This window comes from Myodes glareolus, chromosome X (assembly GCF_982192425.1).
Source record: "Myodes glareolus chromosome X, mMyoGla1.1, whole genome shotgun sequence".
Taxonomy (NCBI): Eukaryota; Metazoa; Chordata; class Mammalia; order Rodentia; family Cricetidae; genus Myodes; species Myodes glareolus.
The window spans coordinates 74,929,035-74,956,365 of record NC_142053.1 but is presented as its reverse complement, the minus strand read 5'-3'; the positions used below and the strand labels follow the sequence as shown (position 1 = coordinate 74,956,365).

Genomic DNA, 27,331 nt, shown 5'->3' with positions numbered 1-27,331 from the left:
CACAGAAAGAAAGAAAGATAAGAGCCAATCAGGACACATGCCAGTGGCTGAGGGCTCCCCTGGGCTAGACAATAAGATCTCGTCTTTTAAAAAGTAAGTAAATAAAGACCTAGGAGTGGTGATGCCTGCCTTTAATCCCAGCACCTGAGAAGCTGAGGCTGGTGGGATCTCTGAGTTTCACAGCATACATCAGAGCTATAAAGTGAGAACCTACCTCAAAATAAATAAATAAACAGACAGATAGATAATAAATAAACAAAAACACAAATAAGATAAACATGACTTTTTAAGAGGAGGGTGCCAGCAAGAGTAGGGGATGGCGAATAGAAGAACAGGGGAAGAGGGGAACGAATTAGAACAAAGTATAATAATGCCATGTGTGTAGGAAAATGACAAAATGAAATTCATTACTTGGTGATGTTAATTTTTAATTCAAGAATTTAAAGTAAGGCTCAACGATGGTGGTGCACGCCTTTAATCCCAGTACTTGGGACGTAGAGGCAGGCAGATCTCTGTGAGTTTGGGGCCAACCTGGTCTACAGAGTGAGTTCCAGGACAGCCAGGGACACATGGCATTGTGCCATTAGTCCTAGCACTCAGAACAAAGAGGCAGGTACATATATGTCTTTGAACACAAATAAGTTCATGAAGGGAAAAAAAGCTTTCTTCAATTCAATAAATTATAAATAAAAATATTGGTATATAAACTATCCCTGACAAAGTGAAAAAAATATTATCAGCAACACAAACCGGTTAAGACCTAACCCAGTTGTCTATTTTTCCAGTAACATTTAGGCTATGAATGTTAGCAATGCACTCCTAAGTAACCAATTTCTCTTATGAAGTTTTATGTTTCATCAATGATTTTGACTAATTATCTTTTAAAATAATCTCTACTCTCAATTTATTTAAACCCTAGGGGTTAATACATTCTGTTAACTTACTGTATATAATAGTAGAATAGTATTTCCTTTGAAAAACTGTTCATAAACAGGGATACATAGTATACATAGTAAGACCTTGTCTAATTTTTTTTTAAAAGCCAACAACAAAAAGTATTCTAATCTTTTTATTTGAAAATTATCCACTCAAATTTTAAGGCACAGTGTGTAAACACTACGAACTATAGAAAAATATATAATTTTTATGGAAGCAGAATGATATTCCAGCACCTTTGTTTTACAAGCACTTTGTAAATCCTAGTTCTAATCACAATATATTTAGACTGAGATCTACCATCTTGGTAGACTAGCAACAAGTAATTCTTTGAAGCGATTTGGCTAAAGATGTCCCAAAAACAACTAGGGATGTGAATTTCTGTAAACTAGAACTAAAAACGCGGAAATTTTGTCTTATAATAGAGCAAGGTGTAGTGAATGGTTCACGCCTCTAATTCTAAGACTCAAGAGACAAGTTAGAGCACTGCCTGCTTACACAGCAAATTCCAATCCAGTATCGGAAACAGCAAGACCATGTCACAAAACAACAAGAAATAAATAGAAAGATGACTGATAGAAAATGCATAACATCATTATAAACTTGGCAAAGAAATATAAACAGAACATACATTTGGTTCCTTCTGAAAGCTATCTTTAAACAGTTCCCTGTAAAATTTTGTGGAAACTCAATAAAGAGACATAGAAATAGAAAACCATATGGCTAGAACCACCCATACTATATGTTCAAAACTGTTTCAGAGGCAGGGAACCACTATAATCTCAACATTTGTGAAGTAGAAGCAGAAGTGATCAGGAACTCAAGGTCACCCTCTGCTACCATGAACTGTAGGTTAACCTCAACTACAGAAGATGCTGTCTCAAAAATAAACCAAGTCTCTGCGAAGAAGGAAATGAAATGCAAAAAATAGATCACCTTTTACAAAATGGCATTTGCTTTAGGTAGAAAATCACTTTAAAAATATAGCCCTGGGTGGCCATGAGATGGCTCACTGTGTAAAGGTACCTGCAGCAAAGCCTGCTGACCTTCATTTAACACAAGACCCAGATGGTAGAAATCCAAAATTTCCAAGTTTTCTGACCTGCATGCACACATGCGTGCATGCACACACACACACACAATTTATACACACAAATAAATAATAAATATTATTTTTTAATTATATGCTCCCATTAAGAAATTTTGTAGGGCTAGATAGAAAAGAAAACTTAGTGGCTAGGAGTGCTTGCTCTTCCAGAGGACCCGAGTTTAGTTCCCAGCTACTGGGTGGCTTACAACTGCATGTAGCTCCACCTTAGCAGGATCCAACACCCTCTTCAGGCCTCCTTGGGTACCTTCAGGTCTATGGTATTCACATGCACATAAATGAAAATCAATCTTCAAAATATTAACTCTAATAATATAAACAGCTTGTTTATACTTTAAATTCAATCGTGGTGTCTACTTTTTGCGATCAAAAGAGTTCAAGAATGAATCAAGATCCAGGACAGCCAGAGTTGTTACAGAGAAACAACTTGTCTTGAAAACAACAAGTAAAAAGAATCAAGAATATGTTCATAACATGCATGCTATTACTTACCCACATTTGGAGGTTTCACATAATTTACAGGTAGTTCTGGAGGTCTGCCTCTGTGTAGAGCTGCAAAGGCAGACCCATTCCATAGTGTACTCTTACAGTCTATATGAATGAAAAGACCAAAAGTAGTTAAGGAAAAAACAAACAAACAAACAAAAACACATTTTTCCACTACTCGACACAAAAGGACCTGATTTTACACCTTTAGAAATTCAATTGTAACCAGGTGTTGAGAGAGCCAGCTAGATCTCTGTGAGCCTGGTCTACAAAGTAAGTTTCAGGACAGCCAGGGTTGTTACACAGAGAAACCGTATCTCAAAAAAAAAACAAAAACAAAAATAAAGGAAAGTTCACTTGTACATTTAGAAAATCCAGCAAGTTCACAGAAACTAAAGGAAAGTATTTTAAAACATATGAATATTCATTTGAAACTGCATTGATCTCTGAATCTTCCTCTATAGCAGTGTTAAATATCTAAAAGAGTCCTTACCTTTGGCATCCCGTAACAGAGACTGCCGACCAACACCTAGTAATGTCTGTACCCCAGGGACACTCTGAGGGATCTCCTTATCTAACAAGGGACCAATCCTCTCACAAATTTTAAGGAGGTAGTCTGGAGGAATGTGTGCATTGGCTGCCACCTAAAAACCATAAAAAGAGCATAGGGAAAAAACACTTAGTTCTAAGGTATCAACTCATTCCATAGTAGAGCAAAGTATTTTCAAATATGAAATCAAGAAAATTAAAATTAATTATCTAATATTTGAATGAATTTTAAGAAACAGGCACACACAACGGGGCTGGACAGATGGCTCAGCGGCGAAGAGCACGTACGACCTTGCAGACAGTTTGGTGCCCATACTGTAATGCCAGGAAACCTAACACACACACACACACACACACACACACACCACTTAAAATAATTAAAAATACATATTTAAAAAAGAAAGACACAAAATAAGCAGGGAGTATTTAAATGATGCCATAGCACAATGTTACAAAGCACAAGCCTCTATTCAACAGATTAAATCACTTTAACCTAACGCTGTATAAAATGTGCTACAAAATAGCAAACACGATCACGTCAAGAATAAAAAACATAAAAATTGATGAGTAAACTCTCTGGCTTCATTTATTCAGTACTGAGAAGTAACTGGCTAAGAAAAGAATCTGGGCCAGGCGGTAGTGGTGCATACCTTTAATCCCAGCACTCGGGAGGCAGAGGCAGGAGGATCTCTGTGAGTTCGAGGCCTGTCTGGTCTACAGAGTGAGTTCCAGGACAGGCTCCAAAGCTACCTGTCTCGAAAAACAAAACAAAACAAAAAACAAAACAAAAAAAAAAGAAAAGAAAAGAAAGAAAGAGAAAAGAAAAAGAAAAGAATTTGAGGCAAAAATCAGGCAGATAACGTTCTGTGAGTTCAAGGCCGGCCTTGCAGTTCAAGGCCCCCTAAGGAGACTTAGTAAGATCTTGTGTCAAAGAGAAAAGCAGAAAGGACTACTAGTGCATAGCAAAGTTGTACATACTTAAAATTCTAGCACTTGGGGGTTGAAGCCTGTCACAAAAAATTACAAAACTTACAAAAAGTTTAAAGCTAGCATGCATTAAGTACTGACTGTGTCACAGGTCAGCCCTGAGCAACGTAGCAAGACTCTTTCTCAAAAGTACTAACAGGTATGTATCACCACACCCAGCATTTCGGGTCAATTGTTTTCATAAACTTTTGCCAAAATTAACTGTAATCTACTAAACTAGGTAGAACCTAGGCAATGGTCATGATATTCAGATATAACAGCAACCATGTTGCTTCAGGTTTGTACTTAGAAAGTTCAGCTTTAGGTTTGGATCAAAGGTCAAGGAAATACTTTGCTTTATTGTTCACATCTTCAGTTTGCTTTAACAGCCAAATACTTATAAAGAACTCTACTTCGTTATAACATGCAAATAATAGTAAAATCAAAGCACCTGGTGATTCGATCTAAAAATATGATCTATAGAAACTGATATCCTAATGTCTCAGTACATGATAACTACTGTTCACATTAGCTTATTTAATAAGTATGCCTCATGTACATATACAGTATATAAAAAAAGCCTTATGGCAGTATATATATATATACACCCCATGCAAATTTTCCAACACTCTTGGACATACTGAGCTCCTTATAGCAAGTAAGTGTTATATGGGAGACTCTACATGGATGTCTTTCTTGGCAAATATTTTCTGCCCTCGACCAACTTAACAATTATTTGCACTTGTTATAAAACCTTAAATAAGGCCAGGCAGTGGTGGCGCATGCCTTTAATCCCAGCACTCAGGAGGCAGAGGAAGACGGATCTTTGAGAGTTCGAGGCCAGCCTGGTCTACAAGAGCTAGTTCCAGGACAGGCTCCAAAGATACGGAGAAAGCCTGTCTTGAGGGAAAAAAAAATCTACCCTAGAGGTAGAGTATACCTAGTAATACATGATGCCCTTCCCCAAGTCCCTCAAAAAAATTTCACTGCCCGAAGAGAAATGGCAGTCTCTGTGGAGAAAACAAACTAGAAAATAGAAATAAATCAAAACTCAAAGTGCCAGAGGTTAGTATAGAGACCTAAAGAAGCAAAAAGAGCCGGGCAGTGGTATACACACCTTTAATCCCAGCACTCAGGTTGCAAGGGCAGGCAGATCTCTGAGTTCCAGGCCAGCCTAGTCTACAGAGTAAGTTCTAAGGTGGGCCAGGGCGACACTGAGGAACCATGTCTGGAAAAACTCAAAACAAACTAAAAGAACCCAACAAAAATAAAGTATCCGTTTTTTTTTTCCTTAGAGGTAAGAGGAGCTGTGTTTCTTAAGTGTTCTCTAATTAATATTTTAGGTTTACTTAAAAGTCAGGATTGAATCATAAATCCACATCTTAAATCTTTTGACAACTTTATAGAAATAAAAATGTCTCATTTTCAGATGATTATGTAAAAAAGTTACTGCAAAAGGGGATAGGTGTGCAGAAACATAAATAGAAACTGGTTCTTCTCTAAGCAGAACTAATGCGCTCTCTCTCTCTCTCTCTCTCTCTCTCTCTCTCTCTCTCTCTGTGTGTGTGTGTGTGTGTGTGTGTGTGTGTGTGTGTGTGTGTGTCCTTCCCTCCCCACCTCTCTCTTTTTTTCCCCAGACACGGTTTCTCTGAGTAACAGCCCCTGGCTGTCCTGGAATCTGCTTTCCAGACCTGGCCCACCTGCCTCTGCCTCCTAAATGCTGGGATTCCAGGTGAATCACCAGGTCTGGCTCCAGGGAGCTCTGCAGCAGCACACGTTACAAGGAGTTAAAACTCCCTACAACTCTCCTTCGGAATGTTAATCAGTATTAATAGCATTTCTTTTTCTTTCTGCTAGCTTTAAGATTTCCCCAGGAAAAAGAAACCTCAAACAACCCTGGGCCTGGGGCACACTTCTTAAATCCCAGCACTCCAGAGGCAGAGGCAGGCAGATCTTGGTGAGTTCCAGGCAGGTCTGGTTTACACAGCAAGTTCCAGGACAACCAGAGCTAAACTAAGATGTAACATTGTCTAAAAACAAGGAACAAAAGAGGAGGAGGGAAGGGGAGGAAGAGTGCTAAAAAGGGCTCTAAACCTGAATGTAGATAAAAATCAAGAAAAGTACAGAGGCAACATCTATATTCAAGAAGTTGCTCAGTGGTGAAGGAACAATGAAGGGAGTAAACTCAGTCTGTGCTACCAGCTTAAGTTATCTGTGTATGACTGTGTGTGTGTGTGTGTGTGTGTGTGTGTGTGTGTACACAAATACAGCATTTGCAAATGTACATGAAACAGTTAAGTGTCTTTAAATTGCTATTTGTTACCAAACAGTTTCCTAAGTGATCAGTAAACAATAATTGAAAAAAGCGCACACAAATTATACTAGCAGTCATGGGAAAAACATGACAAAGATGATTTCAGGCTGGAAAGAAGGCTCGGTGGGTAATGTGCTCTCCACACCATCAGGAGAACTTTAGTTGGGATCATCAGTCCCCATGTGCACGGCAACACGGGTTTGTAATCCTAGCCTTGAGGAGATGGACACAAGAGAATCCTGGGGTTTCCTGACCAGCTGAATCCAAATCTTAGACTCTGTGAGAAGTACTGCCTCAAAATAAGGTGTATGGACCGAATATTAGGAAGATACTTTGTTTACATGAATGAAATTGTTAAAGAACACATAAAAGATATTCTATTAAAAATAGTAAGGAATGCTGAGAACGGGAGAAATAGTCCTCTCTAGGAAAGAGCATAGCAATTGGTTATCCAATACCAAGTGATCAGCCCTGAAAATATACCTACAATTAACATACCGACTCAGAAGGTTATATTTAGGAATATATATTTATATACAGATACATATATTCATGCAACTACAAATAATGAAAAGGAAATCATGAATTTGAAAGAAAAATAAAGGATATATGGCAGAGGTTGGAGGGAGAAAAGGGAAGGGAAAAATAATGTAGTTATAAACTAAAACTAAAAGAGAACACTAAAAAAAATTACCATGGTGCTTACTTAAAAGTAAAAAAAAAACCCACAGAGCAACTGGAAGAAGATCAACCTCTGGCCTCCACATATACAGAAAACAAACATAAACTCATATGCTCACACACATATTCACACATATCTCCCCCAATTCTCTCTCTCTCACACACACAGGGAGACAGGGATGACTTCCCGGCAAAATTTTGTAAGCAGAATTCATGAAATCTAAATTTTTCCCTCCTTCTCATCTGCTCTCTTCACTTATAATACTACCTCACATGAACCGAGCTTCCAGTTTTTCCAGAATTATCAAATAAATCACCAGAACAATTTTAATCACTAACGTGTGTTCCCTACAGCCAAATCTAGCTTAAGTGCAAAAAAACCTGTTTATGTGAGCACCAATGTGTACAATGACTCTAGTAAGTCAATAGCAACACCAGGTTCCAGAGACCAACGACTCTACCAAATCATTCAGTGTTAGGACACCACACTGCATTGGATTTGAGGAGCAAACGTTTGAGGTTTCACATGCTCCATTCTGTTCTTCGTATCTGTGACTGTGTGTCATAGAGCAGATTTAAACTCACACATGTTTAAATTGCTCCCATGCTTACAGTCAATAACTATGCTACCAGCACTCAAAAATAGTCTTCTATTCTAGTAACCAATTTAAGCTATTGTTAGCAATTAGACAAAAGTTGGGCAAGGTAAGAAAGGAATAGGTATGTCTGGAATGCTAATATGTTGCTTTAAAGTAGTTGTTATGAATCAAATGACAATATGAAAACACTCTTAATAGGGCTAGGGCTGTGGCTCAGTCATAGTGTTTGCCCTGTATGCATGGTTCATTTGGTTTAATCACCAATACTGCCAAAAGAGTTTTAGAGCCTCAATGTTTTATGCAAAGATGCAAATTCTTAGAATGATAACAATTATACTCCTTTTACAGACACTAACGAACATATAATCTTTTTTGAGCATATACCTTTGATAAATTTATTTTAATATTATCATTGCCTTGTGTATTTTGGATATTAAATAAGGGTAATACAACCTATGTCATTCCAATACAATTGCTAACTACTGCTTTCAATTTCATGAATGAAAAATGTGAACAAGGGGGATACAAAAAAAGAACAAGGTACATAATATAAAACATTAAATGAAAAAAAGCAAGGGTGCATGGTGTATATAGTCAAATATAAAAATTCCTCTGCATATCAAACAATTTTTTTTGTTGTTTTTCGAGACAGGGTTTCTCTGTAGCTTTAGAGTCTGTCCTGGAGCTAGCTCTTGTTGACCAGGCAGGCCTCGAACTCACAGAGTGCTGGGATTAAAGGTGTGTGCCACCACCACCTGACTCAAAATTTTAAATACATATAAGAAAGGTCTCGGAATGTAGCTTATGCACAACGCCCTTGTTTCCTTCGTGTGTGTGTGTGTGTGTGTGTGTGTGTGTACACGCGCGTGCGCGCGCGCACACACACATATTCATGAAAATGTAGCCAGGCACATGGTGGGACATGCCTGCTTGGAAAACTGCAGAAGAAGGAACATAAGATTGAAGCCACCGCAGTATCACAAATTCTACACCGAACCTCACAAATCCAAGGAAACCTTGTGTAACAGTACTAAATAAATAAATAAATACTGATTAGAAGGGTTATACCTGTAATCCCAGAATTTCTAAGGCTGAAGCAGGGGGGTTGCTTCAAGCTTGAGGTAAGCCTGGACTACATAATGAGCTCTAGGTTAGCCTACACAGCAGCGTGTGACCCTGTCTCATCAAACAAGCTAACAAAACAGAAATATATGAACGAATGAAATCAAGTCCATAGAAACAGATAGTTGCATTAACAATAACTTTCAAAAGTAACTTTTAAGGGTTAAGCAAGCCTCATACTAATAAAGAAAATTCTATTTAAATAAACTCAGGCCTTCTGGAGAGTGGTCTTCAATACATGATTAAAGCTACAAAGCTGATGAGCTCCTTTGACCTTATTCAGAAATCCACTTTAAAGAGCAAAGTCCAAGGGACTTTTGGGGAGAAGGTAGCAGGAAAAGACCACCTAATTATGCAAAAATATTAGTGAAAAAGTCACTGTATCTTAAATGATCAATTGGAAACTGAGGACAAATCATAGTATCTAAAATACAACTAAATTGTTTTTCTTACCATTACAAGGCTGGCTATACAAATAACACTAACCATGTAAAAGTACTGTCAAAAAGACAAAGCAGAAAATGGATACTGACTGCAATTGTGTAAAAATTTGCTTTTACAGTTTAAAAAAGGACTAGTAAACTGGCCTTAAAATTGGGTGGTAAGGAGAAAATTTTAATTACTTGAATTCCTATCACATTCGTTTTGAAAATGTAGTTTTAAGTTTCCTTTTGCCCTTTGCTCAAAAAAATAATCTACCTGCACGCACATATGTAAACTGGAAAGGGAAAATGTAAAGAAAAGCACTATTCATACACCTAGATATTCAAACTATTTTCAAACGTGGATCAGTAGTTACCTGTTAAAACATATATTAGTGAATACTTTGGTTTTACGTTCTGTAGTACAAGTTGAACTCATATCTAACAACAGCCACAACATAAAACTTCTGGCCAAAAATTAAAAGTAGTAACAGGTATTCAGAAATAATTTCTAGTCATCTGAAAAGTTATAACCATTAACATGGTGGCATTTACTCTTATTACAATTGTACCATTTGTTGATTTGCAAAACATTAATTAAAAGTCAGTAGATTCTGTAATAATTAACATGCTTTACTCTTGTAATACTATACACAAAAATTATCAAAAGGAATACCTCAGCAATTTCAATGTTTTATTACAATATAATTTTAAATAAATTTTCTTTTTATTTATTCTACTACCCTTCCAACTTTCTTCTACTTTGATTTTCCTCATTTGGATCTTATTTGGAGGAAAGAGAGCTGAATTTAGTGAACTTAGATTTCACTCTTTTTATTATCATACAATTCTGTATCTGTGACCAAGAGAACCTCCTTCCCAAAATATAAAGGGTCACCTTTTTGTCTCAGTGCAGAGCAGAAGGTGCACTTACACTATAAATCATAGTTGCAGGAGAAACAGCAGTCCATCCAATCGCTTTGGTTCTTAACTAAAGTATATTCTATTTTTTTAAAATGCCCATTGTTGTCTCCTAATCCCCAAATCATGTTCACCTATTCCTAAAAGGTCATAATTCATAGTTTTGATTTAGTGAAAATGTATTTGTACAAAGGCGATTTACTGATGAATTAACGAGCTATTTTCTAAGATCTGAAATATACAACAATGTTTTTATTCAGTAGTCCATTATCTAAAGACGGCAAACCTTGGAAATCACTCAGTGGTCCCTTAGTATCTTTATTTGTGTCGTTTTTCTCATTTACGAGTCAGTTCCCCCTCTGAGCCCCTTCTCCCTTCCCCTCTAAAAAAAAAAAAAGAAAGAAAGAAAGAAAGAAAGAAAGAAAAAGGAAAAAAGAGAGAGAGCGAGAGAAAAAAAAAAAACACCCAAGCCTGGCCTCAGTTCCCGTATTTCAAGCCAGGACCAACCAGAAACCAGTTTTCTTCCACTAATCCGGAACTCCGGGCTGTTACCAACGCTGTCATTGGCCAGCGTCAGTCCTTGGTACGTGCCCCAAGATAACCCCCTGGTTTCTGTCCCTTCTCCCCCTACAATGGGCCTTCTCCGATGTTCGTAACATAGTCATAATCCGCAACACAGCACCTCAGATAACCAACTCACATTCTTCAAAGTTTTCGGGTGAAAATAAGCAAGGCTGGAGGAGGGCAAGGTACCCTTCCCGACACGCTGGGAGGGGGAAGGGGCAGTCGATTGAACACCAAACAGCAGGCTCGGGGAGCCTAGCGGGCTGAAGGGTCAGGGGCGGGTTGGGGGCACAAGGTGGGGAGGGAGTGGAGAAAGAGTTGGGCTAAGTTGAAATGAAAAGTTTACTAACCAGATCCTCGAAGCTTCTTCGGTGCTCTTTCCCCTCCCAGTCTAAGCGGCGCGGAATCAGCTGGGGGCCAGAGGAAAAGAAAGGGGGGGTGGTGAAGGAAAAGCCTCTGCTCCCCATCAGGAGCACCCAGCCTGGAGCCCAGTCCTAGACCCTCTAGTGTTTTCATATCTCCAGTCCGGACAGCTATTGCCGCCCCGCCGTGCCGGGGTGGGGGGTGGGGGACAGGCCAAAGGGAAGAAAATCCTGAAAAAACGCCTCCCGCAGGAATAAAAGGCAATGAGTTAAGACCCCAACGTTGTCCGCCCCTTCTGAGAAAGAACCCGGCTCACCCCAAGTGACAACAGCCCAGAGTGTCCAGCTCGAAGGCTCCCTCCGGGCCCCTGCCCTCGGCCCCTGACCTACCTTACCCTTCCTCCAGTTTCTCCCCAGCCCTCCCCAGCCCTTCCCAAAGGGGGTCCGTACCTGATGCTCCTCGAGCTCTTGCACTAGCACCTGGGGGAAGAGGGAAACACGGATATGAGAAGCAGATTGGGGCGCCAACCCATTCCTCCCTCCCCACTTCCAACACAGCCGCTGACTGTAGGACTAATCGAGGCCGGCCTTTCCCTCACCCTCCACTGCACTGCTCACCCGGTGCCTCAATTTCCCCTTTGGGACTATTCCCCAACACTCCCAGATATCCTTCTCCCTCTCACCTGAGCGGATTTGTTACAGGGTCCGGACTGCAAGAACCTAGCGATCAGGTAATACAGCTCTAAAGAAGGGGTGGGGGGGTGGGGGGAGATATTGGGGGAGAGGCAAGAAAGAGAGATACAAGCTTTTTAAAAAAATTCTGACAGCCGTCGCGCAAAGCCCCCGTCCCTTTAGCCCCAGGCTCAGCTACCCACCGGCTTCGATCTGGGTAGGTGCCGCCGCCATCCTTTTCCCGAGGGGGTTTGGGGGCTTCGCTCCGGAGGGCTGGCGGGGGCGGGTGGGGGCGCTGCCTCTATTGTGGTGAAGCCCCCATGCTTGGGAGTCCCGCCGCTTCCGCCGCACTCCTCGTCCCAGTTTCGGTCTCTCTCGGATTCATCGCATCACGTTTCGACCCATAGATATTCTAGCCCAAGAGCTGAGGAGGCGGAGGAGGAAGGAGAGCAAGAGAGAAGGAGAGGGAGGAGCCGAAGTCGCTGAGGGGTGGGCGGGGGCAAAAGGGGTGGAGTCATGGAAAGGGGGGGGAAAGGGGAGGGAGCCGCTTGCAGCGGCACAGCTCACCGCCAGAGGCACTGAGGCGGCTGCCTTTGCTCCAGCTGCCTGAGCCGGCCTGGGGTTGCCTAGTTACTGCCCAGGGAAGGAGGAAGAGGTGCTAAATGCAGGCAGACACTCTGGCAACCTCTCTAAAACTCTGTGGTGGCGTTGGCGTCCCGGAGCTCCGGAGTTGCTTACCCTTCCTGTAAGGGCGATTGGACCCTTTCCGGTGAGGGAACCTTTCATGAGAAACTTGTAAGGGACTAACTTGGCCTAACTCCGATAGGTCACCTAAAGGGTTTGGTTTGTTCGTTCTGTCTCTACCCCAAGGAAATGGTGCTAGCCACTTGTGGTCTTGTGTCCAAACGAGGAACAGTGCCCCAGATGAAAGTGCTGTACTTACCTGATGAGTAGAAAGATAATATTCTTATAGAAAACTACTAAAATATCCCCTTGATGCTATAGATATTGCTTAAGAAAATTTACACTTCAACCAGGAAGCCGATTCCAAATTCTGAAGTTTTCAATAATGTATTTTCCCAAATTCTGTAGGTAAAGTTTGAATTCTGTTTTTGAAACACTATCAAAACATTTTAAAAGTTCTTAAATATCCATTGAAATTTGGATAGAAACCATACTTTGTTTTGTTTTGCCCTTTAAACGATATTTTCTGACATGCTCTCATTATATAGCCAAGCCTCGTCAGGAATTAGTTGCAATCCTCCTGCCCTGCTTCCCGGGGTGCTCACATTGCAAGCAGAAGTCAGCCTGCTAGTTTACAAATTGTTTCCTAGAAATTTGAGACTACAATCGTTTTAATATATAGCCTCAACTCTTCACACAGCACTGGCTTTTGGTGGTGAGTAGTTAAGTCTTCAGCGATCTAAGTTACTTGTGTAATGATTGTCACAGATGGAGTAAACTGGTTTACTTGACTTAGTCACTTTCTTTTAACATTCTGTTCTCATTCTCTACTTTGAAATCCTAATTCATTGAAGGTAAACCTGCTGGCAAAAGAGACTGTATACATTGTTTACATTGAAGTACTCAAATTTGAAGGTTCACCTTCTAAATTGATAGTGGGAGTTTGGTTTTCAGATTTACAGAGTTCAGCCAATACCACAGTGAGCCAAGAATTCCATTAAATTAACATAAACAGATTATCCTCACTAACTCTTTTTGTCCGTTTCTTTTGTTCAGAAATTAATAACAATACAAGGTAATTATGAAATTCTATGGTTATCTTTGGCATGATCATTATTTTTAAAAAGTAGATAAAAGAGATATAAAAACCTCTGAAAATCTTTGTAAGGGGTTACTGAAATAGTAATATTTTATGGTTCAATAAATATAATTAGCAGTTAACCTTTACCAAGTCATTATCACATGTTGCCTCCTGTAGCTCATTTAATTCTTACAGTGACCTATGAGATAGGTTATTTTTCTTCATTATACAAAGAAGAAAAATGATTATTATATGACTTTAGAGCACTCACATTTTATTAATTGTATTCCTTATATGTAAAGTATAAGAATAAATAATACTTACCATACTTACTTTACTTACAGAATTTCTGGCCTGGCGGTGGTAGCACACACCTTTAATCCCAGCAAGAGGATTAAAGGGAAGCAGAGGCAGGCAGATCTTTGTGAGTTCGAGGCCAGCCTGGTCTACAAGAGCGAGTTCCAGGACAGGATCCAAAGCTACAGAGAAACCCTGTCTTGAAAAAAACCAAAAAGAAGAAGATGAAGAATGTCTGTAGAAGTCATATGAGAATATATTTGTGTTATGTTTCAAAAGGTATGTGGCATAATTATCCTTGTGCTCATTTAACTATTGATTTCGATGCAATTAAGAGATAAAGCCCCACAAATTTACAGAAGTTTAAGACAAGAAATTACTTTGTATAAAAACTATTCTTAAAATTTTGTTTAGCCGGGGAGTGGTGGTACATGCTTTTAATCTTAGCACTCGGGAGGCAGAGGCAGGTGGATCTCTGTGAGTTTGAGGACAGCCTGGTCAACAGAGCAGGTTTCAGGACAAACAGGACTGTTACATGGAAGAGAACCCCTGTATCAAAAAAATGAGTGTATATGAGGGGGGAAATGTCACCTGCCCTCAAGGCAAATAATTATTTTAACAGGAATTTGAAGTGATAATGGATTAAGAGTAAAGAAAATAAAGATTAGTCTTGTGTTTCAGGTATAAACACTTCAGGAACTCCAAGAAGCAAAATTTCTTAAATTGCTTCTAATGTTCTTTATGGACAAAGTAAAATAACAAAAGGAAAGATATTTAAAGGCCTGAATCCATTTCCACAGAGCAGTCAGTAAGGGTGACTTTTGGAGATGATAATCAAGAAACTGATGAATTAGCACAAATTTTTCTGGACTAAGTAGGTAAGAAGGAAGATTTGAAATGTGTATATTACCACCAAAAGTTTCATTGTTCTGAACTAATGCTAATTCATCAGACACTTTCAAGTATTTTATATCACAGAGCCACCAGTCCTAACTCTCTCTCTCTCTCTCTCTCTCTCTCTCTCTCTCTCTCTCTGTGTGTGTGTGTGTGTGTGTGTGTGTGTGTGTGTGTGTGTGTGTGTAGGTCAGAAAAGAGAATAGTGGAGTTAGTTTTCTCCCTCCATCACGAGGGTCCTAGGACTGAATCCAGATTGTCAGGCTTGATGCTGTCTTTCTTTCAATTTTTTTCAAAGTTTTATTAAGAGAGGAGAAAAAAATTTATCTGTTACAGTAAAAATGAATTTATGTAGAAAACTATGAAATGTTGCCAGGCATTGTGGTATGTTCTTATAATCCTGGCACTTGGGATTAAGAGTTCAGCACCATCTTTGGCTATCCAGTGATTGTGAGACCAACCTGCCTCAAAAATAAAAAGAAAGAAAGAAAAGAAGAAAAGTGAGACAGTCAGCAAATGGCTCCGTGGGTGAAGGTGCTTGCCACCAAGCCTGAGAACCTGAGTTCAATCCCTAGGACCCATATCGTGAAGGAGAGAACAGGCTCACTCGTGTTTTTCTCTGACCTCCACACTTTTGCCCTTGTTAGTATTCAGGCCTGAATAGTAACAGCCCTGGCATGCACCCCCCACCCCCACACAAATACACTAAATAAATGTAATAAAAATGTTTACTTGGTTGGTGCATTAGTTTCCTGGGGCTGCCATAACAACGTCTAATCCAGAGGGTTTAAGAAGGCAGAGGGTTGTTCTCTTACACATGAGAGCCAGAAATGGAAAACCAGCCTGCGGCAGAGGGCATGCTCCCTCTGAATGCCCTGCAAGAGAATTCTCTTTACCTCTCCTAGCTTCTGATGGATCCTTAGCATTCTTTGATGTGTTGACAGCATAATTCAAATGTCTTCCTCCATCTTCACATAACTTCTATCTATTTGTGGCCCAGCGTCAAATCTTACCATAGTGTGTGTGTGTGTGTATGTGTGTGTGTGTGTAGCGATCCACCCAGCCTCCCAAATTCTGGTCATGCACATGCACTCTACCACTTAACATGTTTTTGTTATGAGGACACAAAACACTGAATTTCAGGCCCATCATAACTCTAGAATGATCTCATGTTAATGCTATAATTATACATATAAAGACCCTATTCCCAAGTAAGGTAATATTCACTGGTAGTTAGGTTAGACCATGAATATATTTTTGAGGGGACACATCTGACTAAAGTATCCTTTTGTTTTTTGAGGCAGGGTTTCTCTGTAACTTTGGAGCCTGTCCTGGAACTAGTTCTTGTAGACCAGGCTGGCCTCGAACTCACAGAGATCTGACTACCTCTGCCTCCCGAGTGCTCGTTTTAAAGGCGTGTGCCACCACTGCCTGGCTTGTTTTTTTTTTCTTTTTCTTTTTTTAAGACAGGGTTTCTCTGTGTGTAACCCTGGCTGTCCTGGAACTCACTCTGTATACCAGGCTGTCCTCCAAATCAGAGATCCACCTGCCTCCATCTCTGGAGTACTGGAATTAAAGGTGTGCACAGCTGCTGCCCACAGCTGCCACCCACAGACATCACAGCCACTACCAGCCAGCTATGATCTTTATTTACGTTTTAAAATTATTTATTTATTTATTTATTGTATATACAATAATCTGTCTGTGTGTATGCCTGCAGGCCAGAAGAGGGCACCAGACCTCATTACAGATGGTTGTGAGCCACCATGTGGTTGCTGGGACTTGAACTTGGGACCTTTGGAAGAACAGCTAATGCTCTTAACCACTGAGCCATCTCTCCAGCCCCATGATCTTTATTTTTAAATGACTTTTATTTACCATTATTTTATGCTTGTATGGATGTGTGTGCATGATGTATGTACATGGGCCTGTCTTCATGTGGCTGTCAGAAGACTTTGTGTAGTTGGTTCTCTCCTTACACTTTTTTTTAAAGAAAAAAAAAGTATTTTTGAAAAATTTTATTTATTTTTATTCCATGCATATGAATGTTTTTGCCTGCACATATGCATAGGCATCTGGCAAGTACAGTGTCTATAGAGGCCAGAAGAGGGCATCACATCCCCTGGAACTGGAGTTACAGCTTGTGAGTCACCATGTGGATGCCAGGAATTGAACCCAGACCTTCTGGAAGATCAGTTGGTACTCTTAAGCACTGAGCCATCTCTCCAGCCCATCTCCTTCCACTTTTATGTGGCTTTCAGGAATTGAACCCATTGTCCTCCTTAAAATCCCATTGCAGGATCATGAAGAGCACGAGCTGCCTGAGTTGGATCCTCACATCCACAGAGAAGAATAGAATTGACTCCTGAAAGTTGGCCTCTGACTTCACATGTGCCATGGTATGTTCTTGTAGGAATGCACATACACGGAAAATAAATAGAATGCAAACAGAATTAAAACCACATTTCATGAACCAAGGATATGGCTCAGTTTATAGATATCTTTGGTTAGCATGTAAAATGGTAACTAAAATTTAAAACTCACCGAAAAGAACAATCATAAATTTGAACAAGGAAAGCAAAATATTAATTATTAATCTAAAGCAGTGGTCTCAACCTATGGGGTGTGATCTCTTTGGGGGTTGCATATCATGTATTTACATTACAATTCATAACACTGGCAAAGGTACAGTTATGAAGTAGCAACAAAATAATTTTATGGTTGTGGAGTCACCATGACATGAGGAGCTGGATTAAAATGTTGCAGTGTTAGGAAGGTTGAGAACCACTGATCTAAAGGTTAATAGAGATTACGAACTCTGAAAAACAAAAATAACAATGAAAATTTAGAGAAAAAAATGAAGGGGGATCTCAGAAAAATAATCAGACTTTATACTCACATATATATATACATATATATGTATACATATTAATGAAAATAATCGAGAGTGAGAAGAAACATAGTATTTTAAAGAGACAATACAACATTGTCAGAAGCCTTTGTTTAAAAAATAGATTTATACACACAGGAAGCTCAGTGAACTACAAGTATAAACATTTAATAGTGTCCACTAGCATATTAAAAATATTGAAAATAAAACAGTCTTGAAAACAACTACATCATCACTAATAAGAGAAAATAAAGATACAATTTTTCATTGAAAAACAATGGAGGCCAGAGGCAATAGCATAGCATATATATTGTAACCCTAGAATGAACACATCACACAAGAATCCTGTATTCAGCAAAGCTAACTTTGAACACAAAGGTGAACTGCAGCTGTTTCCTGATAAATCGAGCGGAAGCAGTTTATTGTTACCAGATCCACACTACAAGAGAGACTAAAAGGAGTTCTCTTCCCAGGTGAAAAACAAGAGAATCCAGACAGCCTAATAGTTTCGCCCCTATTGGTGAGGAGTAAATTCCAGCACCTGCATTGGATACCTAAAACCAATTCCTTTGTAGACTATGCGCTTCCTATCCATAGATACACTGTTTAGTTGCCTTTTGATTTTGAGACAAAGTCTTTCTGTGTAGCCAGTTTCAAACACTAAATCGTTTCCGCTCCCACCATTTGAGTTCTAGAATTATAGTCATACTCCACCTTGAGATACAAATTTAATGGCGTCTCATAACAAGGCACTTAACAAACACTGAAACAGTCGGAAATATGGTAGCGAAAGTAGCACAGATTGCTTACAGATGAATATAAGATACTTTGTTTCCTTCTCTTTCTTCTGCCTCTTTAAGTCCTGGGAATTAAGTCTAAATCCAAACTCCTCCAAATACTAGGCAAGCACTGAAATATTGAGCTGCCTCTCTGTGTTCTGTTTTGTTTTTGTTTTGTTGTTGTTGTTTGACACAAGGTCTCACTAAGTTGCCTAGGTAGGCCTTGAACTGCCAGGGTCTTTGCTGTTTTTTTTTTTTTTGTTTGTTTGTTTGTTTTAGAAAAGATCTCTTGGGCCTGGCGGTGCACACCTTTTATCCCAGCACTTGGGAGGCAGAGCAGGCGGATCTCGTGAGTTCTAGGCCAGCCTGGTCTACAAGAGCTAGTTCCAGGACAGACTCCAAAGCTACAGAGAAACCCGGTCTTCAAAAACCAAAAAAAAAAAAAAAAAATCTCAGTCTGGTCTTGAGGTGACCTTAAACTTCTATGTTTTCTGCCTCTACTTGCCAAATGCTGAGCATTTGCAGAGAGGCCTGTGGGGCCCCACCTGACAAGCTTTGGAATTCCAATGCTCTACCTCAGCCTCTGTAGCAGCTGAGATAAGAAGCTTGCACTGACAGGCCCAGCTGCCAGATTCATTCTTTTGTATTACTTTTATGTATTAACAAACAGGGGTCAGAGGTCAACCTTTACAGGGTAGGTTCTCTCCACCTTGCATATTCCGAGAATCAAATTCAGGCCGGGCGAGGGTGGCACACGTCTTTAATCCCACCACTTGGGAAGCAGAGGTAGACGGATCTCTGACTTCGAGGCCAGCCTGGTCTACAGAGTGAGTTCCATCCAGCCAGGGCTACACACAGAGAAACCCTGTTTTGGAAAAAAAGCATGAAAGAATCAAAGTCAGGTGAAGCTTGTCCAGCAAGTGCTTTAACTCGCTGAGCCATCTCATCAGCCGCAGTTAACTGATTTAAGGCATTGTGCTTCCTTTCACAGTGGAGTAGTCAGTCCCTCCCAAAGAAGAACAAAATTATAACACCTTCAAGGAAACCAATGAAACTAGAGAGAGAGAACATTATATTAAGCAAAATGTGTCGGACAAGGACAGACAAATATCACGTTTTCTCTCTTGTGAGGCATCTAGATTGCACACATACATAGGTAGGCAGCTCTCTGTGTGTGTATATGGCATAGAAGGAGAGACAGGACTGGTTGTGGATAATCAGTAAGGCAAAGAATATGAGTCAATTACCTGATATGCATATGTGAAAATATTGCGACGAAAGCCACCATTTTGTGCAGTGGTTATGCACAAATTCGAAGACAAATAAATGGAAGGTGAGGCCAGGTCAGTGAGGGCCTGGTCTTGAAAGGTATCAGAAGTCCAGGCCCTCCCCTTCTTCTCTCTTTGCTTCCTGGTCACATTGAGATGAACGGGTTGCCTTTGTCGGGCACTCTAAAACTGTGATTTACAATGCCACCAGAGGCTCAGATCCGTGGAACAAAGAAATCACACACTAAAATCGCTCAAAGCCTAAGCCAAGATAACCCTCTTCTTCTTGGATTTGGTTTATCTCATACATTGTTCACAGAGACAGAGAACACAGGAACCTAAAACATTTTGTCAAATTCACCACCAAATCTAATAAAATGCAACAAAGAGTTTAAGGAGGGAACTTCATCAAGCTAATCACAGGTGTCTAGGAAAAACCTGTAGCTGGTCTCAGAGTTAATCATGAAAAACTGAGTACCACCTTCTTACAATAAGGAGATCCAATTTAAGTAAAATCCTTTCTTTTCAAAGAGGATCTCACGTAACTCAGACTCTCGTCAGACTCTCTTCAAACTCCCTATGCAGCCAAGGCTGACTTAGACCTTCTCATCCTCCTGCCTCCACTTCCCACGGCCTGGGTGGCATGTGCTACCACACTTGGCTTCTTTGGGGCTGTGTGTGGGGGTCATCCAAGAGTCTTGTGAAAACTAGGGAAGTACTCGCCAAGCTGAGCTATATCCGCAGCCCTTTTCTCGCCATTTCTCTTCACCCTTGTCCCAGAGGTCTTACGTGTTCAACTAGTTAAGAAAAAGGAAGACAAGTCTGGTGTGGGAAAGGAAAAGGATCTCTGTTCTAAACTTTATGATCTTCCGCAGCAAAACCCATAAGGAACGTATGAAACAGGTTATTAGAGCGCATATGAGTGGAGCAAGTCTGTGTGGTACATAACCAAGATAGACCAAGAATCAGCCGTTGTTGGACTCTAGTGTCCAAACTGAGAAGGAGTCCAAACTGAGAAGGTATATGAGACCACCTCATATACCACAGCCGATGCAAAAGCATGAGGATTTTATTAATTCTGTCATGACAGGGTCCCTCAGCATTCGGAAAGCCGAGAAACCCCGACTAGCTGGTACAGTCTACTTTTAAAGGAGAAGGCCCCATAGAAACAAGAGGGGTTGTTCCTTGACCATTATGATTGGCTTGTTCGAGAAGGGCTAATACCAATAATTGACTGGAGAACTATTGTCAGATCAGATGAGGTAAGAGGTCATTTTGACCCCGTTTCCCAGGGGACTGAATCAAAACATACGTGTATGGGTAATTGTTCAGGAACTGAGTATGTGCATGTGTAGCTGTTAGGTCCTTGGTTCCCAGGGGAGGAAGGGAAGCACTAAGGCATGGAGGCTGAGAGGGTTTGGAATTGTCAGAAATGGCTTCAGAATTGTCTAAAATCTTACACTGTGAAGAACTGGGAATGGAAACTGTCCCAATTTACAGTGTCACAAAGAATAAAGTATTTAGAAATGTGTTTAACAAGATAAAGTGCACTGAAAACTGTAGACCAGTACTGAAGGAAATTAAAGGATACCTAAAGAAATAGGAAAAAATTACGTGTCCATGGTTTGGAAGACATAATAGTAAGATGACAATACACCTGGACTGATCTGCATTTCGTGAACTCTGTGACCAAATCTCAGCAGGATTTTGGCAGAAAGCTCATGATTCATACAAGGAGCCCAGACCATCTTGGAAAGGCCAGGCAGTGGTGGCATACGCCTTTAATCCCGGCACTCAGAGGCTGAGGGAGGCAGATCTCTCTGAGTTCAAGGCCAGCCTGGTCTATAAGAGCTAGTTCCAGGACAAATTCAAAGCAACACTGAGAAACCCTGTCTCAAAAAATCCAAAAAAAAAAAACCCAAAAGAATTAGGAAGGCTCACACTTCCCATGCCCAAGCCTTCCTAACTAGAAGCAGTGATCTCGGGAGGAGTCTGTGATACTGACATAGCACATTAATGGAGTAGAATTGAGAAATAAGCCCACAGATCTGTTATCAGTTGTTGACACTGGTATCCAGACAACACAGTGTAGGAAAGAAAGCAAGTGCTGGGTCAAATGGATATTCACATGCAGAAATATCAGGGAACTAATACATATCTAAATTCTAAGGTTAAAACTATACAATTTTGAGAAAAAAATATATAAATATTTGTTATCTTATATTAAGCAAGTGTTTCTTAGTTATGATACCTACAACACAAGCTAACAAAGAGATAAGGTAGACTTTGTCGGAGGGAAACATGTTTGTACAATAAAGAACATTATTAAGAAAATTGTGGCCATTAATCAAGCAGTATTACACTGCCAGCCAGAAAGGACAGTCTGAAATCATGAAGCAAAATACATCCTTCTACCCTTAAAATGATAAATAAAGGGCCCAGTGTAGTGGCACATGTCTTTAAGCCCAGCACTCTGGAGGTCAAGGAGTTTGAGGCCAACCTGGTCTACATTTAAAGTTCCAGGCCAGCCATAACTACATGGTGAGACCCTATCTCAAAAGAAAGAAAGTGTTGGGCAGGGAGGGAGGAAGGGAAGGACAGAAGGAAAGAAAGAGAGATAACCCAATGAAAGAAAGAAGAGAAACCCAATGTAAATTACACTCAATAAGGATCTACTTACCTGACTATATAGAGAGAACACAAACATATCAGTACTCATTAGGAAAACGTAAATTGAATCCATAATATGATAATTTTTCCTTCTATCCGGTAAGATGGATATTAAAAACAGCGGTGAGTGTGTAGAGCAACTGGCTTTCTTACACAGCTCTGTGGAAACAGTTTGCTAGCTCCTCAAAAACATAAACTGTCACTGTATACCCCGAAGAATGGAAAAATCAGTACAATAAAAGTTATACACAAGAGGCAGGTGGATCTCTGAATTCAAGACCAGCTTGGTTTACAGAGAAAGTTTCTGGAAAGCCAGGACTGTTACACAGAGAAACTCTGTCAATAAAAACTGGAAAAAAATTAAAAATTAAATATTAGAGCTGAGCAGTGATGGTGTACACCTGTTGGGAGCAGTGAACCCCCCCCCCATCCTGAATTTCTTGTAAACAATTTGTTTTCCCCTGATCTGAGCGCCTGCAGCTGCTCTGAGCACGAGACCCTCAGGAGTTCCTGATGGCAGGGGAATGGTTTCTGGTGCATTTGACTGGGACGTAGCTATCCCTATATAAGCTGCCCCTGGACACAGTAAAGGGGGCATTCTTGTTTTAAGGATGACCCATGTCTCTGAGTCTCTGTCTGTGAGTCTTTGTGTGTTTCAATCTCCAGTCCCTTGCCCAGTTCACGAACGGTATGCTGGCACATAGAGCACAGATGGGCGTGGTGCACCACACACCCCTTTAATCCCAGCAGAAGGGAGGCAGGGGAATCTCTGAGTTCAAGGCCTGCCTGTTCTACAGAGCGGTTTTATTTTTTTTCCAGGATGGCCAGGGCTACGCAGAGAAACCCAATTTCAAAAAAAATATTCATAGCATCCAAACAACAGAAGAAGCTGTTGGAGTGGCATATGTTTGTAATCTCAACATTTAGGGTGTGGAGGCAAGAGAATCATTTCAAGGTTAAGCTCAGCTACACAGAGAATTCAAGGCTAGTCTGAGTTTCATGAGAAACCCAGTTCACAGTGTTATTTCTAATAGTTCTGTACTGGAAATTTATCAAATTGAGTATTTTAAGACAAACATGAACAAAGTAATAATACAAACACACACACACACATACACACACACACACACATATATATATATATATATGGATGGATTCGAAAAGATTGTATTGAATGAAAGAAACTAATTGGAAAAGAGAACACATGTGGTGTGACTGTATGAAATGTGAAGAACAGCTGAAACTATGAAGGTAACAAGATTATTGGGTCCATTGCTCAGCTGAAGTAGAGCAAGGGAGTGTGCTTGCACATATGAAATTTATTTGGGAGGGAAGGAACTCTAAAGTGTTCTACACCTAGATTGTGGAGATGGTTGAATATATAGAAAACCATCTAAGTGAGCAGTGGCTTATTAGTGTGTGGGTGCTGTGGGTATGCGTGTGTGTGTAGGTGTGGATACCCTGATCTGTGTGCAGAGGTCAGAGGACAACTTTGTGGACTCACTTCTTTTTTTCCACCTTGACGTGGATTGGAGAGATCAAAGGCAGATCTCTCGGCCTGCATGGCAAGCCTTTTTACCTGTTTACTGAACTAGTGTGCTGGCCTTCACTTCACATTTTAGAACAGGGAACTTGAGCTCGAGATGTAGCTCAGTGGTTAAAATATTTACAAAAGGCCATTGATTCATTACCCAAATGGTGAACTTTATGGTATGTAAATTATGTCTCAAGTGGGGTCTTAAAAATATGTGGTGCTTTGAATGAAGATAAACTAATAAAATCAGATTTTCTTTAAAATTAATTAAAAAGGTGTTTGGTTAATAAATTTAATTATGATCGTAGTATGTTCTTAACATTTTTTCCTTGTGGAGTTGTAATTGAATATTTCAAAACCAAATAGTATTCTGATTGTTTGTTTCTTTTAATCTCGGCTTGCATTTTTCTCCTTCATTTCCTTACACATTTTCAAATTGCTACTTGCAAAGGAAACAGTAAGAGGTTCGGATACATGTCAGTGTTAAGGGCCTTGGTTGGCATGTGCTGGACTCTTGATTCGATCATGACACATTAAATTTATTAAGCATCTTAATACTTAGAGAACATGTCAATTCTTGTGCACATTATAATTGCTTTAACTTAATATTCTACATTTGAATTTTCTCCTCTTTGTTTTTATTAGTACAGTGTCATTTATAACATGAGATATTAATATTTTTTAAACTTTATTTAACTTTATTTCATGCACATTGGTATAATGATGTCAGATTCTCTTGAACTGGATTTAAAGACAGCTGCGAGCTGCCATGTGGGTGCTGGGAATTAAACCTGGGTTCTCTGGAGGAGCAGTCAGTGCTCTTAACCACTGAGCCATCTCACCAGCCCCTGAGGTATTAATATTTGTTTGTTTTTCTTTATTTAGAAAAATTCTTTGAGTCAAGTCTCACTGTGCAGGCCTAGCTAGCATGGAACTCTGTGTAAACTTGACGGTTCCCAATTTAGAGAGATCTGCCTGCCTCTACCTTCCAAGTGTGTTATTAGTTTTTCCTCCAACCTGCTTTTGAAAATTCTACTAAGTTTAATATTCCTTTCAGCAATGTATAATATGTCTGTATCATAAACTATCACATATCTATGTCTGTCATCTATCTATTATTTTCAGTTGAAACTATTTGATTGCATGAAAATGTTTAGTACTTTTTTATTAGCCATTTGCTTCATCTGTGAATTGTCAGAATTGCCTACTTCTATCTTATCAATTTGTATTATATATATATATATATATATATATATATATATATGACTATAACCCCATTTTGTGCATGTTTCTGCAAGGGTATTTCCAATTTTATTATTCTCCTTGTTATTTGCTTATTGCTATTTAATGTACTTATTTTTGCTCTTTTTGGTTTTTCAAAACAGGATTTCTCTGTGAAACAATCCAGGCTGTCCTAGAACTCACTCTGTATACTAGACTGGACTCGAACTCAGAGAAATCCACCTGCTTCTGTCTCCTAAGTGCTGGGATTAAAGGTGTGTGCCACCACCACCTGGGTAATATGCTTATTTTTGAGACAGGGTTCTGCAGCTTAAGGGCCAGTCTCTAAGTCACCATTCTTCTGTTTTAGTTCTCAAGTACTGAGGCTACTGACATTAATAATAACGCCTAGCGTGTTTTGAAATTTGGATTTACTTTGTTTATTATGGTGGAGTTTCAAGTCAACCTTCCCCATTTTCCTTCAGATTTCTTTTCCATTTGTGATGTCTAATCTTGATTGTCAGCCTGTCTAAATCTACTGCAGGGCACTACTGGGAGGGATTTTTCTAGATCAGACTATTTGAAGCAGAAAGGCACACCCTGAATCAGGGTGGCAGCCTAGAAAAAAAGGGGGACATTGAAAAAGGAAAGTTTACTTTTGGACTGCTTGCCCTTGCTCTCGCTGGCAAGTCCATCTGCCGTGTCGCTACAGAATTCCTTCACTAGTATTAAAACCCACTTCTTGGGGATTCCAACAGACGGAAGAGCAGCAGCTGTCCAGGACTCTTCCAGTGCCACATTGGGACTGCTGAGATATCCAACCTCGTGTATTGAACAACTACCAGAATCTTGGCCTTTCCAGCATGAGCTTGTCATTGTTGTTGGACTACCCACTTAGACTGCATCCTGTAAGTCAAACTAATATATCAGTTCTATTATTTGTGGCAGCCTTAATACAGCATTTTTCCTAAACTTAGAAAGAAATCTTCATCCTGAGATTTCTTGCATAGTCAATCTTTCTTTCCCAGTAATATTTGTTTGTGTGTTTGTGTGTTTGTTTGTTTGTTTGTTTTGTTTTTTTTAAGACGAGGTTTCTCTGTAGGTTTGGTGCCTGTTCTGGAACTACCTCTTGTAGATCAGGCTGGCCTAGAACTCACAGAGATCCACCTGCCTCTTCCTCCCAAGTGCTGGGATTAAAGGCGTGCACCACCACCACCTGGCTGTCCCAGTAATATTTATTATTTATTTACTTATTTATTTAGAGACAGGATTTTTTGTATACCAGGGTAGCATAGAGCTTCCTAGCATCCAGCTTCTACCTCTTAAGTGATAGCATTACAAATGTTTATGTAGTAAACATGTGTCACCATGCCTGGTACAGGTGGTTCTGTGTTACTCTGGGATTCATGCATGCTAGGAAAAACACTAGTACATTTCCAGCATCCCATTGCCTTTCAAAACTAACTTGAGGACTTGAGAAGATGGCTCAATGCTTAAAGTACTTGCTGTATAAGTATGGAGACCTGAGTTCAGATCCCCAACACTCATGTGAATCCTAAAAGCACACACATGGCCTTAGAATAGTGTGGAGGGGTTGTATTTCAGGGTATTGCTTTAATGACAGACCATATATCAAATAATAATAATAATGCGAAGAGCAATAGAGGAAGGCACTGAACACCAGTGGGACTCCACATGCATACATGGATGCACACATTCCCACCACACACATGCATGAACACACCCAAAGATGGGAAAATAGAAGATATACAACTTGGAAAGAGGACAGTGACCAGCAGTGTCCTAGCCAGTGTTCTGTTTCTGATAAGAGATATCATAACCAAGGCAACTCTTATAAAAGAAAGTTTAATTGGAACTTGCTTACCGTTTCAGAGATTTATTCCATTATGTTCAGGGAGCATAGCAGCATGCAGGCAGACATGGTAGCTGAGAATTCTATATCCAGATCCACAGGCAGAAGGAAGAGCAGAGCCACTGGGCCTGATTTGGGCTTAGGAAAACCTCAAAGTCCATTTTAGTGACATAATTCCTCCAACAAGGCCACACCTCCTAATCTCAAACAGTGCCACCACCTAAGCACTTAAATATATGAGCCTATGGAAGCCATCCTTATTTAAACCACTACAAGCAGGATGATCAAAGGAAGCAATAGGGTATGGATATGATCAAGCTATGGTATATACATACAGAAAATGTCATAATGGGGGCGAGAAAGGTAACTTAGAGGTGAAGAATTCTTGCTCGATATTCATGAGAACTGGATCTCCGCATCCATGTATCAAGCCAGGTA

The 27,331-nt window shown here is 40.0% G+C and overlaps 1 protein-coding gene and 1 long non-coding RNA gene across 2 annotated transcripts in view; one reads left to right on the top strand and one right to left on the bottom strand.

The window, feature by feature from the left end:
* Brwd3 (bromodomain and WD repeat domain containing 3) overlaps positions 1-12,131 on the bottom strand; it is a 103,838-nt gene extending 91,707 nt beyond the window's left edge. Inside the window, exons 1-6 of the mRNA XM_087903162.1 lie at positions 11,906-12,131; positions 11,714-11,772; positions 11,481-11,510; positions 11,019-11,078; positions 3,024-3,174; positions 2,537-2,635 (exon numbers count right to left, since the gene is read on the bottom strand). Of these exons, the coding sequence (XP_087759288.1) occupies positions 2,537-2,635; positions 3,024-3,174; positions 11,019-11,078; positions 11,481-11,510; positions 11,714-11,772; positions 11,906-11,936 (430 nt within the window). The 5' untranslated portion in view covers positions 11,937-12,131. The remainder of the gene's footprint in view (positions 1-2,536; positions 2,636-3,023; positions 3,175-11,018; positions 11,079-11,480; positions 11,511-11,713; positions 11,773-11,905) is intronic.
* Positions 12,132-12,321: 190 nt separating this feature from the next.
* On the top strand, positions 12,322-25,923 carry LOC125389467 (uncharacterized). Its single transcript, XR_015000204.2, has 4 exons — positions 12,322-12,471; positions 13,812-14,043; positions 16,958-17,057; positions 25,779-25,923. It is a non-coding gene; the product is annotated as an uncharacterized LOC125389467 (long non-coding RNA).
* Positions 25,924-27,331: the final 1,408 nt, after the last annotated feature.